This window comes from Ochotona curzoniae, unplaced genomic scaffold (genome assembly GCF_017591425.1).
Source record: "Ochotona curzoniae isolate NIBS_2020 unplaced genomic scaffold, NIBS_Ocur_1.0 contig_1302, whole genome shotgun sequence".
NCBI classification, from domain to species: Eukaryota; Metazoa; Chordata; class Mammalia; order Lagomorpha; family Ochotonidae; genus Ochotona; species Ochotona curzoniae.
Genome location: NW_024465035.1, coordinates 15,710,562 through 15,722,580, shown reverse-complemented (window position 1 = coordinate 15,722,580; position 12,019 = coordinate 15,710,562). Strand labels below are relative to the sequence as shown.

At 50.9% G+C, this 12,019-nt stretch overlaps 1 protein-coding gene across 2 annotated transcripts in view; it reads left to right on the top strand.

Annotated features, from left to right (window-relative positions):
• Nucleotides 1–12,019, top strand: part of GLB1 (galactosidase beta 1) — an 81,033-nt gene that overhangs the window by 8,196 nt on the left and 60,818 nt on the right. Inside the window, exon 2 of one of the 2 annotated variants that reach the window (XM_040964130.1) lies at nucleotides 7,989–8,158. In XM_040964130.1, coding sequence (XP_040820064.1) covers nucleotides 7,989–8,158 — 170 coding nt within the window. Of the gene's footprint in view, nucleotides 1–7,988; nucleotides 8,159–12,019 lie in introns of those variants that run through there. The other variant, XM_040964141.1, reaches the window with a different exon arrangement.

Sequence of the window (12,019 nt, the reverse complement as noted above, 5' to 3'; positions counted from 1 at the left end):
CAGCTAGGATCTCCCACACGGGTAGGCAACCCTGATGCCATCTCCGCTGCCTCCCAGGCTGTGCCTTAGCAGGACCCTGGATCTGAAATAGAGGTGTGGCTGAATCCCAGGCACTCTAAGGGGTTTGCAGGTGTGACGGGGATTAGATCTTGCCCCCTGGAGCCAACGGGCTCACATGAAGCCGACCCTGGGCATTTGGGTCTCCGAGGTGAGGTGAAGGGGTGTGTCAGGTGCTGGGGCTGGGGAGGGAAGGGCCTTGAGCAGGTGCTTGCCGGAATCACTGTGAGAGTTCTACAGGCAGCATCTTTGTAGATCAAGTGGCCTGGTACCTGGGACCTCAAGGAGCTCTACTTACTGTGTAGCAGTAATGCAAATCTTGTGCTGTCTCTAGGGTAGGGAAACTTGAATTACCTGATGATGTCGGTACTGTGTCATGCTCAGTATTTTTTTCCTAATGCTTGTTTGCCACGGAAGTAATCCAGACCAAATAAATCACTGTGGGTAAATCATCCTCGTGTGAATCTGTGGCCAGGGAGTGCCCTGCTTTGTCCTGCTGTCTCACTCCCTTGTGATGTACGTGGGGAAGGCCCTGAGAAGGTGTGCCCCTTGCTGCCTTGCGATTCCTTTTGGGGAGTTAGCTGTGACTTCATACATTTCTTGCACCAAGACCACACCAAGACCACTACACCCCTGCATGTGTGAAATGAAAGCACACTTCTCTCTGGTTTTTAAAGGTTTATAGATTTTTATTTGAAAGACAGTTTATAGAATGACAGATCTTCCATTCTCTGATCTTCCATCCACAAATAGCTGTGAAGGCCAGAGCTGAGCCAATCCAAAGCCAGGAGACAGGAACTTCTTCTGGGTCTCCCATACAGGTGCAGGACCCCAAGGCTTTGGGCCATTCTTTATTGCTTTCCCAGGCCACAAGCATGGAGCTGGAAGGGAAGTGAAGCAGCTGGGATACAAGCTGGTGCCCATATGAGATCCCAGCACACACAAGGCAAAGACTTTATCCACTAGGCTACCACGCTGGGCCCCCAACCAGAGTCTTAATGATAGGCCAAATGCCCACCCCCATCTAGCTGTTTATTGCAGGGACAGTTTGAGTGGAGATGCAATGGGGAAGGTGTTGCACTGTGATCTGTGATTCCAGGAGGACTGGACAGTTCTAGAACCTCCATTTGCTTCCCAGTGGCTCCTCCTCAGGGTGAAGGTTCTGCTGGCTGCTGGTCAGGTCACCTGTGCTTGCACACAGGACCAGATAAACAACCACAGGGTAGGCACGGTGGCTCTTCGGATGCACTGTGACGAGGAGGGCTTGAACTAAGGCTGCCTTATCCTCTTGCCTCCTACAAGTGTTAGGGGAGAGAGGTAGTGTACAGGTGCCTGGGACCAAACAAGGTCTGCTCAAACTCTCCAACAAGCCTCGGAAGGCCCGAGAGAACCCCTTCAGACACAGGTACCCCAAGTTGCAATGGAGAAGGATAGCAGGAATACCATCTCGTGTTCTTGGGGTGGCATTACCAGGCCCTTCCTCTAGGGGCTCCCTCCGTCCAACCTCCTCTGAGTCCAGTGGGTGTTAAGTCTGAGAAGAGGCCCCAAGCTTGGGGCAGGACAATGCATCGTGAATCATTTGCATTGGCTGACATCAGCGTGTGTGCTTGTGAATTCTTGATATTTTTTTCTCCTTGTTAAATACGTCGGGCAGCTTCCTTTCAAAATCATTCCCCGGCCCCCTCCCCGCAAGAGAGTGCTATGGCTTAACAGCAGCTCCAAGGTCACTACCGACTGCCTTGTTGCTCATGGGACTGGTGTCCACCTGCTTCTGATGGATCCCACCAGCCCTGTGACACTAGAAAGCCTCCACTCTCATCCCTTGCTTACGGTGAACACCATGCTAGCTTCTCCGGGGTGACAGGGTAGTGTCACTGCAGAGGAACTTCTCGGAGCCCTCCTGGGGAGTATCGGGGGGTTCTCTGACACCATTTGTGTATTTATGTCCCTCTCTGGGGGCCCAGTGCCTGGGTTTGAGTCCCCACTCCTCCCCTTGGATGTCAGCATCCTGCTGGGAGGCAGCAGGTGCTGGCTTGAGGGTCCCAGGCACCCTCCGGGATCGAGTTTCTGGCTCCTGCGTTCAATCTCGTGCCAGCCGTCGTGGGCATTGCCTTTTAGCACAGTGGTGATCTGGCAGTCTTGAGCAGACATCGTGCCAACTGCCCCTTCTGTAGCCTTACATTTTGCTTCCTAGAGTGCCCTCACGGTTAGATCCTGGGCCTGCCTTTTCTGGCGGGACATGTGGTCCCTTTAAACATTGCCACAGAAGCTTGGAATGAGTGGTTCTCCCAAGTCAAACTCCTAGATCTATTGACAAAAGCCAGTCAGCCTATAATTAGTGCCTCCCTGCCTCTGCCCAGGGGAGAGCTAACAGCTCCTCTTCTCGTGGGGCGGGCGGGGGGGGTTCTTTTTGGTCCAGCTTAAGGGAGCTTGGAAGGGCATTTATAGGCCATCTGCCCATCCTAGCCCCCAGCTGCTCCAAATAAAGGCAAATGGAGAAAATGAGTTACAGGGTCACACCTGCCCTTCCTGGTACCAGTTGTCTTGAGGTGGGTTCCTCTGGAAGCTTCTCTAGGAGCAGGTGGTTTGGGAAGCCCGTTAGGAGCACAGGAATAGGGGACAGGTGGGAGGAGAGGAGGAGCCGGCTGAGGTGTGTGGGGTAGTTGCCACCGTGCAGCACAGCCTCCTCAAAGTGCAGGGTTGTCTGCCAGGGACACAGGAGACTGTAGCTGTCCACCTGCTCTGCCGCCCCTTGACCTGGAGCACCAACTCCCAGCACTCCTGGACTTTCTGGGCCCAGCAAGTTTCATAGAAGCAGTGGGTGTGAGTTTGGATGGAAACCGCTTCCACACGAAGTATACTGAGGTTGTGCAAGTGTGTGCTCAGAGGTGCAGCTGATGGGGGCATGATTGTAGCAGTACTTCTTGGGGCCAGCGTTGAGGTGCAGCTGTGTAAGCCACCTCTTGCAGTGCTCACACCCTGCCTCGGAAGGCTAGGTCCAAGCTGCTCCGCTCATGGCCTGGGAAAGCAGCAGAGGACGGCCCAAACAACCTGGGCCTCGGCCACCCACACAGATCAGATGGCATTCCCCGTTTCAGATGACTCCCTGTTTCAGCGAGCCCCAGCACAGGCTGCTGCAGCCATTTGGAGAGTGAACAGTGAATGGAAAATCTCTGTGTCCTGTTTTGTCTCTCTCCGTGACTGCCTTTCAGGTAAATAAGTAAGTAAATCTTTTTTTTTTTTTAAAGATTTATTTTTATTATTTTTTCATTGGAAAGGCGGATATACAGAGAGGAGAGACAGAGAGGAAGATCTTCTGTCCGATGATTCACTCCCCAAGTGAGCGCAACGGGCCGATACTATGCCGATCCGAAGCCAGGAGCCTCTTCCGGGTCTCCCACGCGGGTGCAGGTTCCCAAAGCTTTGGGCCATCCTCGACTGCTTTCCCAGGCCACAGGCAGGGAGCTGGAAGGGAAGCAGGGCTGCTGGGATTAGAACCGGCGCCCATATGGGATCCCGGGCGTGCAAGGTGAGGACCTCAACCACTTGCGCCACCGCGCCGGGCCTGTAAGTAAATCTTTTTAAAAAAATGCAAAGCCCTGCCCTACCTTTTTTATTTTTATTTTTGAAATTTATCATACAATTTTGTATAGTCTGGGATTCCCCTCCCCCGGTTTTCCACCCCCCCCCATTGATTTTTCCCATAATGTCACAACTCTTCATAAGGAGTTACAATTTCATCTGTCTGCTATTTTAAAAGTTCATGGAAATGCATGTTAAGAAAAAACTGCATTGATTTATTTTTTTTTTAATTTTGCAACAATGTAAACTCTTAATTCCAGTTGAAATGTTTTAGAATTGGGGGCCTGCGCCGTGCCATCATAGGTTAAGCCACTTTGCCTGCAGTGTTGGCATCCTATTTGTGTACTGGTTTGAGTCCCAGCTGCTTCACTTCCAAACCAGATCCTTGCTTCTTACAATCTGGAAAAGCAGTGAAAGATGGCTCAGGCCTTGGGGCCCCGCACGTTCATAGGAGATCCCGTAGAAGTTCCTGGCTTTGCACCGGCACGGCCTGTCTACAATTCTGATTCTCCCATTAAGCTATTACTGTCAAGCCATCCCTGCATCTGCCTGTCTGTCCATTGTTTGGATACAGTTAATTACAGACATCAGTGTTTGCCCCCAAGTTCTTTAGCACACATATTACTAACTAGAGGCTGGTGTTTGTCTATCACTTTTTTCCTGTTAAGGTTAATTTTGTATCCAATAAAATGCACAAATCTTGAGTACCCCTGATGAATTTTAGCATGTGGTTATACGTGCATCTTGCAAAAGCTGAACCCAGCTATAAAGCACCACTGTTACCCAAGCTGGTTCTATCATTCCTTCCCAGGCAGTGCCCGCCCCCATGCCCTACAGATGCTGTGTTTAGGATGGGCTCCCCCAAGAGCACACATTGGAGATGAAGTTCCTGAGCAACATGTGTGGGTGGTGGATCCAGTTAGGAGCTAAGTCAGGTGGCCCTGCCCTCCTGAACAAGTTACAGGTGCATCTTGGAGCAGGTCCATTCTCACAGGTGGGTTTGTTAGAAGAGTGATTTTGGTGCACTTTTCTTGCTGTTCTGTTCTTCCTGTGGGATGACGGAAGGCAAAGCGCCTACCCCTGCCAGTGGGTATGTTAAGGCTTGTCACTCTCCCGTCTTCTATGGCTTGGAGGCCCTTGAACCTGGGCTTATCCCTGCTGGGCCTGCGCAGCTCCTGGCCTTCTGCAGGACTGTGTGGACCTGCGGTTTCTGCCTGCTGTGCCTGTCCTCCCCGCCCTCATTCCCAGCTGTGTCTGTCTCCTCTGGGATGGTTTTTACTCATCCTAGATCCTGGAGCTCTCGGTGCCAGCTGCTTATGTCCTTATCCGGGCTCTGCAGGCCCTGCTCCAAGCCAATTTACATTGCTGACTCTCAGTGACGCTGCGTTTGAAGCTTCTGCATGTGGCTCTGATTGGCGGCTAAGGTTGAGGACCAGTCTTTCTTCTGAAAACTTGGCCTCACTCGCATACACCTGCTCACATGCTGTTTCTTAAAGAAAGAAAGAAAAGCTTATTTGAAAGGCAGAGTTACAGAGAGAGAGAGAGAAAGTCTTCCATTGACTGGCTCATTCCCAAAATGACTGTTTCAGCAGGACTGTTGCAGGTTGGAGCTAGCAACTGGGAGCTTCTTCTGGGTCTCCCACATGCAACATGCATGCAAGGACCCAAGCTCTTGGATTATCTGTTGCTGCTGTCCCAGGAACACCAGCAGGGAGCTGGATTGGCAGTGGAGCAGTCGGGTCTTGAACCAGCCCTCATAAGGGATGCTGGAGTTACAGGCGATGGCTTAACCTTATACGTCGTAGCATTGGCCCCCTGCACTGTTTGTTTTGGCTCCAACATTCTGTCCTGCCCCTTGTGTTACCACGTAGACCTCACTGGGCTAACCCCAGGTCTCTTCTGTGCCAGACGGAAGCCCCCTGTGGTTGTGGGTACCGCTGTGTGGTTGCTCTCTCTGACCACTTAGTGGGCAGTGGGTACATGGTAGCATTTGCAGGGGGGGGTGGTTGCACATTCGTGCTGGGCTTGGAGGGTGTCTGAAGGCAGAGTTGGTACCTGGCTGGGCATGGGACACAGGTCAGAGGCTACTGTCTCCCTTCTCATTTCTTAGCAAACCTTCTTCTCTCGCAGCCTAGATAATGTGAATTCCAAACCGCTTTTCCCTTGCCCAGCTTTGTCTGAAGAAGCTAGCTTCCCTTTCTAGCCATCCAGAGACTCTCCGTACATCATGGACCAGCACTGAGCTCATATGACACTGAATCCTATCCACACTGTGAGAATGTTTTCAAAATCACCAAGTGTAAGAAAGAGCTTTTGTGTTTGTATGAGTGTCTGTCTTTGAGTGGAAAGAGAACCTTATCTATACAGTGATTGTAAACTGATGCATGCCTTTTTGAAAATTATTTTGAAATCATTGATTGGTTTTACTGAAGCCCGACCCACATCTGGGAGGGTCTCCGGATGTACCTGTGCGTTGGGCTCTGAGCTGGGTCCAGGACATCTCTGAGTTGCTTCCAGGCAAGGCTTCAAGCCCCAGAGCTACCTTGGACTGTGCAACTACTGTGATGTGCACCAGGGTGGGACATTGAAACAACGTGTCTAAGGAACCTTACCAAGCTGAGGATACTGCAGAGATGGTTGTTTTTAAAGATTGATTGATTTGAAAGGTAGAGTTACAGGGAGAAAGAGGTCTTCCATCCGCATGTTCCCTCCCCATATGGCTGCAATAGCTAGGACTGGGCCAGGCTGAAGCTAGGAGCCTGCAAGGTTATCTGGGTCTCCCAGGTTGAGTTCAAGGGTCCAATCTCTTGGACCATTTTGCACTACTTTCCCAGGCACGTTAGCTTTGCGCTGGACTGCAGGTGGATTGGCAGGGACTCCAGCTGGTGCCCATATGGGATGCCAACATTGGAGACACAGCCTAATCCATCAGGCCACAATGCCTGCCTCCCTGTCTTTACCTCCCTGGTCCTGTTGACTCCTGTGACCTGATGCTGCCTTTTCCACCCACCAGAGGGCAGTGGGGCAGTGTTCCTCTTAGTCTCTTAGCCCCATTGAGGCCTTCCCTTTCGAATCTTAACATTCTTATTCAAGTGGTCCCCAGAACAATGCTTCTTGACATTTTTATTTGACTGCTAGAAATACACCTTACATTTCAACCAGCACACATATACTCTCTGAAATGACCAGGACTGGAACACAGCCAAATTCAGAAGCAAGAATCAACCCAGGTGTCTTCCATGGGCGAGAGGAGTCCAGTCACTTGAGCCAGCACTACTGCCTCCCAGCAGGATGCTGGCATCTAGAGCAGGAGTCGGATTTGAGCTCGGACACCATGGCGTGGGCCACAGGCAGCATAACCTGCCTTTGTCCCTCTCCTAGGACGCTGCCTCACCAGGCACAGTATGCTCCGACATTTCCTTATTCTTTGAAGTGGCGCCAGTCACCACCCACGTTGAGTTCCTTGCTCACAAACTGGGTCACAGCTCAGCAATCTGTAAAGTGTTTCCTTAAAGGGACCCTAATCCAGCTTCCTGGTGATTGAGGCCTTGTAGGGTCTGAGAGAGAACTCGGCCAGGCCACATCAGGACCCAGAACAACCCCCCTGGGTTGGAGTTGTACAGCTTCAGATCATTGTGCTCTGTATTTTACACTGAGAAGTTTCTTCTTATTATTTTTATTTTATTATTTTTTTAACAAAAGATTTATTTTATTTATTTGAAAAGCAGAGTTACAGAGAGTGGGAGGGAGAGAGAGAGAGATTTTCCATCTGCTGGTTCACTGCTCAGATGGGTGTCATAGCCAGGACTGAGTCAGAGAAAACCCAAGAGCTGGAACCTTCGTCCCAGGTCTCCCACAGGTGTGCAGGGTCTCAAGCACCTGGGCCGTCTCCCACTGCTTTGAACAGGTGCATTAGCTGGGCGCTGGATTAGAAGTGGTAGGGATATCAAGAACCAGCACCTGTGAGAAATGCTGGCCTAGCAGGCGGTGGTTTCACCCACCGTGTCATGACACTGGCCCATTAGAATTTTCTTAATGGCTCTTGGTGAACACTGTGGCACATCCGTACTCAGGCGGGTCACAGCCTTGAGGAAGCGCACGTGCGCACACGCATGCGGGCTTGTCCCAGGCCCCATGAGCAGCACAGCGGGAGCTGAGTCCTGCATGTGGGTCCTGGGTACAGGGGTAGGGGGAGGACTTGGCTCAGCCGTGATTGGTTGGATGCCCAGAAGCCGAGCCTGACAATTTCCTGAGCCCACTGATCGGGATAGCTTAGGGAGTCAGCTGCCGCTGTCAGAGGGTCTGCAGGTTCTCACAGTGGTCCCCCCCCCCCCCCGCTTGCCCCACAGGATGCTCCCCAGAGGGTGTTCAAGATCGACTACAATCGGGACTGCTTCCTCAAGGACGGCCAGCCCTTCCGCTATGTCTCCGGGAGCATCCACTACTTCCGCATTCCCCGCTTCTATTGGAAGGACCGGCTGCTGAAGATGAAGATGGCTGGGCTGAACGCTATCCAGACGTAAGTGAGCAGGTATCTGGGGCTCCCCACTCCCCACTGCCCTGGGCCTGGACACCAGCACACAGAGAGGGCTGTGGCTTCCTCCCTCAGAAATGGGCGCTTGTCCTGGGTGACCTCTGGGGTGGGGCTTGTCAGGAGCCTGACTTGGCCCTTTCTCCCAGTTGTAGGAAATCAGGATACATCTGCTCAGAAAGCAAAAGGAAGAGACGACAGCCGAACACGACAGGTGCAAGGCAGTCAGAGAGAACAGGTTTCACGGCTCCCAGGGAGAGGTGGAGGAAACGAGATATAACCCGTGTCCATCCTTTGGCCAAGGATCAGTCATGGTGTTTGTAGGCAGGCAGAGCTTTCCTAGGATCTTGGGAGCGTTCGGTAGCTCCCAGAGACCCGACTTAGTGGCTTGGCCTGTGGGTTTAGAGAATCCGGGCTGCTGGTCCATCTGGTTTCTTCAGTGCTGATGGGGATTGTTGATAGTGTTTCGGAGAGAAAGGCGGGGAACCCAGAAGCAGATCCTTGTGATAGACAAGTTCAGGGGAACCCCACACCTGACGCGCTCTCAGGCCACTGGCAGCATGAACCCAAATTCACATGTGATGGGTTTCTCCCTCCAGTTCCCCTGAATGCCAAGGTCGTGAAATGGAGGGAGAAGGACCAGCCTGGGGGCTTCAGAGGCTCCCTTGCATCCCCAATGCTGCAGGTTGCACAGGGCTGTTCGGAGGCCCGGCTCGTTCTCTCCTGCTGCTACTCCTGGCAAAACCATTGGCCAGAAGTAGTTGGAGGAGGTTTTACTTTTCTTGAGAATTATTTTTGCAGGGAGCTGGCATTATAGGATAGCTGCCACTTTTGGTGCTGCAGCCCATCCTAGAACACCAGTGTTTGAGTCCTGCCTGCTCGACTTTTTCTTGATAAGGAAGGCAGAAGGTGATGGCTCGAGAGCTTGGGTCCCTGTCAGGTGCATGGGAGACCAGGATGGAATCCTGGCTCCAGGTTTGGCTTGTGGCTCGTCTCAGACTGTCCTTCCACCTTTCAAATAAATCTTTATTGTTCCTAGCTGTTATCCGCATTCCCACTAAACTAAGCTCTTTTTGTTTTAAAATAAATCGATAAATTAACATTTTTAAACGTTTATTTTAAAAATAAGTATACTGTAGCTTTGTTAAGATATTTTCATTTTTCCCAATTCTTACACAGGCATAGTGATTTTATAGATAGGAATTAGTAGCACATCTGTAGTTCAGATTTGTTTTGCTTTTTTAAAGTTTATACTGTTTAAAGTGTTACTTATTTTAAGAAGATCTATTTATTTTTAAAGATTTATTTATTGTTATTGCAAAGTCAGATATACAGAGAGAGGAGGAGAGGCAGAGAGGAAGATCTTCTCTCTGCTAATTCACTCCCCAAGTGGCCGCCTCAGTGGCTGGAGCTTTGTTGATCTGAAACCAGAAGCCAGGAGCTTCTTTCAGGTCTCCCACGCGGGTGCAGGGTCCCAAGGCTTTGGGCTGCCCTTGACTGCTTGCCCAAGCCACAAGCAGGAAGATATATTATTTGTATGGGAGAGGCAGACTTGCAGAGAGAAGGAGACACAGAAAAATTTTCCATCTTCCAATTCGCTCACCCAGTGGCCACAGCTGGAATTGAGCTGATCCAAAGACAGGAGCCAGGAGCTTCTTTTGGGTCTCAAGGATTTGAACCATCCTGTGCTGCCTTCCCAGGCTGCAGACATGGAGCTGATGGGGAAGGGAACAGCCCGGACCCAAACTGGCACTTAAATGAGATCCTGGAGCTAGCGAGGGGAGAATTAGCTAAGTGAGCCATCGCACCAGTCCCCCACCCCTTTATATATATTCACACAACTTCTATGAAGATTAGAATTTTTTCCTTCTGTCTTTTTTTGTTTTTTTTAAATTTGAGAGAGCTAAAGAGATCTTACATCTGCTGGTTTATTCCCAAATTCCAATAGCCAGGGCTGGACCAGGCAAAGCCTAGGAATGTGGAACTGCATCCAGCTGTCCCACAAGGGCGACAGGGACCCAAGCCCTTGAGCCATCACCTTCTGCCTCCTGGGGTCTACATTAACAGGAAGCTAGAGCAGAAGCAGAAAAGCCAGGACCCAAACCAGGCTCTTGGTGATATCTTACCCACTGTGCCAAACACCTGCTTCTGGAAAGACTGCCTTAGTAGGAGCTGGCATGTTGGCACAGCAGACTGATCCCTCCACCTTTTAGTGCCAGCCTCCCACATGGGCACCAGTTCATGTCCCAGCTGTTCCACTTCCAATCCAGCTGCCTGATTATGGCCTGGGAAAGCAGCAGAGAATGGTCTAAGTCCTTGGGTTCCTGCACCCACATGGGAGACCCAGCAGCAGCAGCAGCACCCGGCTCCTGGCTTCGGATCAGCTTAATTCTGATCAATGCAGCTGTTTGGGGAGTGAACCAGCAGATAGAAGACCTGTCTTCCTGTCCTTCCCCTCTGCAACTCTGCCTTTCACTAACAATAAAACCTTTAAAAAATAAAAGCTGTTTCAGTAAACAGGTTAATGTGCTGCTGTGTGCTCTATGCTCAAAGAAATTTTTTTTTAAGATTTATTTATTTTTATTGGAAAGACAGTTTTACAGAAAAGAAAGACAGAATGATCTTCCATCATTGGCTCACTCCCCAACTGCGACAATGGCCAGAACTGAGCCAATCAGGAGCCCCTCTGGGTCTTCCTTATGGGTACAGGGTCCCAAGGCCTTGGGCCCTCCACCACTGCTTTCTCTGACCATAAGCAAGGAGCTGGATGGAAAGTGGAGCAGCCGGGACACGAACCATCACTTGCAGGTGAACGATTAGCCTGTTGAGTCGTTGTGCCAACCCCAATAATTCCCTTTTGAAATTATTTAAGTATTAAATAGGCATCTTTGTGGGTCATTGAACTGGAGACTGCATCAGATTTGCTTGGCCTGGCTTGGCCCACTGTGACAGCCACCAGCAGGAAGATCACTGTGTCCTGGGTTCAGAAAACCTGCTGGGAAATCTGCCTCCCTGGGCTGGCCCCCCTTGCCTCCCACGGAGCAGCCCATCCCATAACTGTGTAGTGAGCGTGAGTGGGAAATGTGTCCTGACTCCTTGCCAGAGGACCTTGGCAGGTGGTGGAATGCAAGGGAAGGGGCCTCTGCGGGAGAGAGGCTTATAGAGGAAGCCAGGAAAGGCGCTCTGGGTGAATTGGGTTTTGAGGACAAGACTGGCCACAGTTGTGAAAGACGGGTGAACTGAAATCTTTGGTGTTGTCAGCTCTAATGGCAGTAACAGTTACTAGCCTTTCCAGACCCAGGGGCTTATACATTTACCCATGACCTTGGAGTCTTTCTCCTAACCAATAGCAAACAGGGAAACCGAAGTGGTTTCCCCAAAGAAGGAGGAGAAACTCAATGGGCCCCTTGGACAACCCTCCAGAGTCACCCGGAAGTAGTACAAGCATCCTTTAGGTTTGTTTCCAGACTCTGGGTTATTTGTCATTTTTAAGAAACATTTGCTTATTTGCCTATTTATTTGAAAGGCAGAGAGACAGAGAGATGTGCCTTCTGCTGGTTCAGTCCCCAGCTATCCCTGAACAGCCAGGGCTGGGCCAGGCCAAAGCCAGATTTGTTTATTTATTGTTTGTTTAGGTCTCTCACTTAGGTGCAGGGGCCCAAGAACCTGGACATTGTTTGCTGCCTTCTCAGGCCATAAGTAGGGAGCTTCCCAGGCATACTCACAGGAAGCTAGATCAGAAGCGGAGCAGCCAGAACTCAGACTGACACCCCAATACGGGATGTCGGCGGCGCAGGTGGCAGCTTAGCCAGCTATGCCACTAGCCCAGCCCTTTCGTTCCTTTTTCTT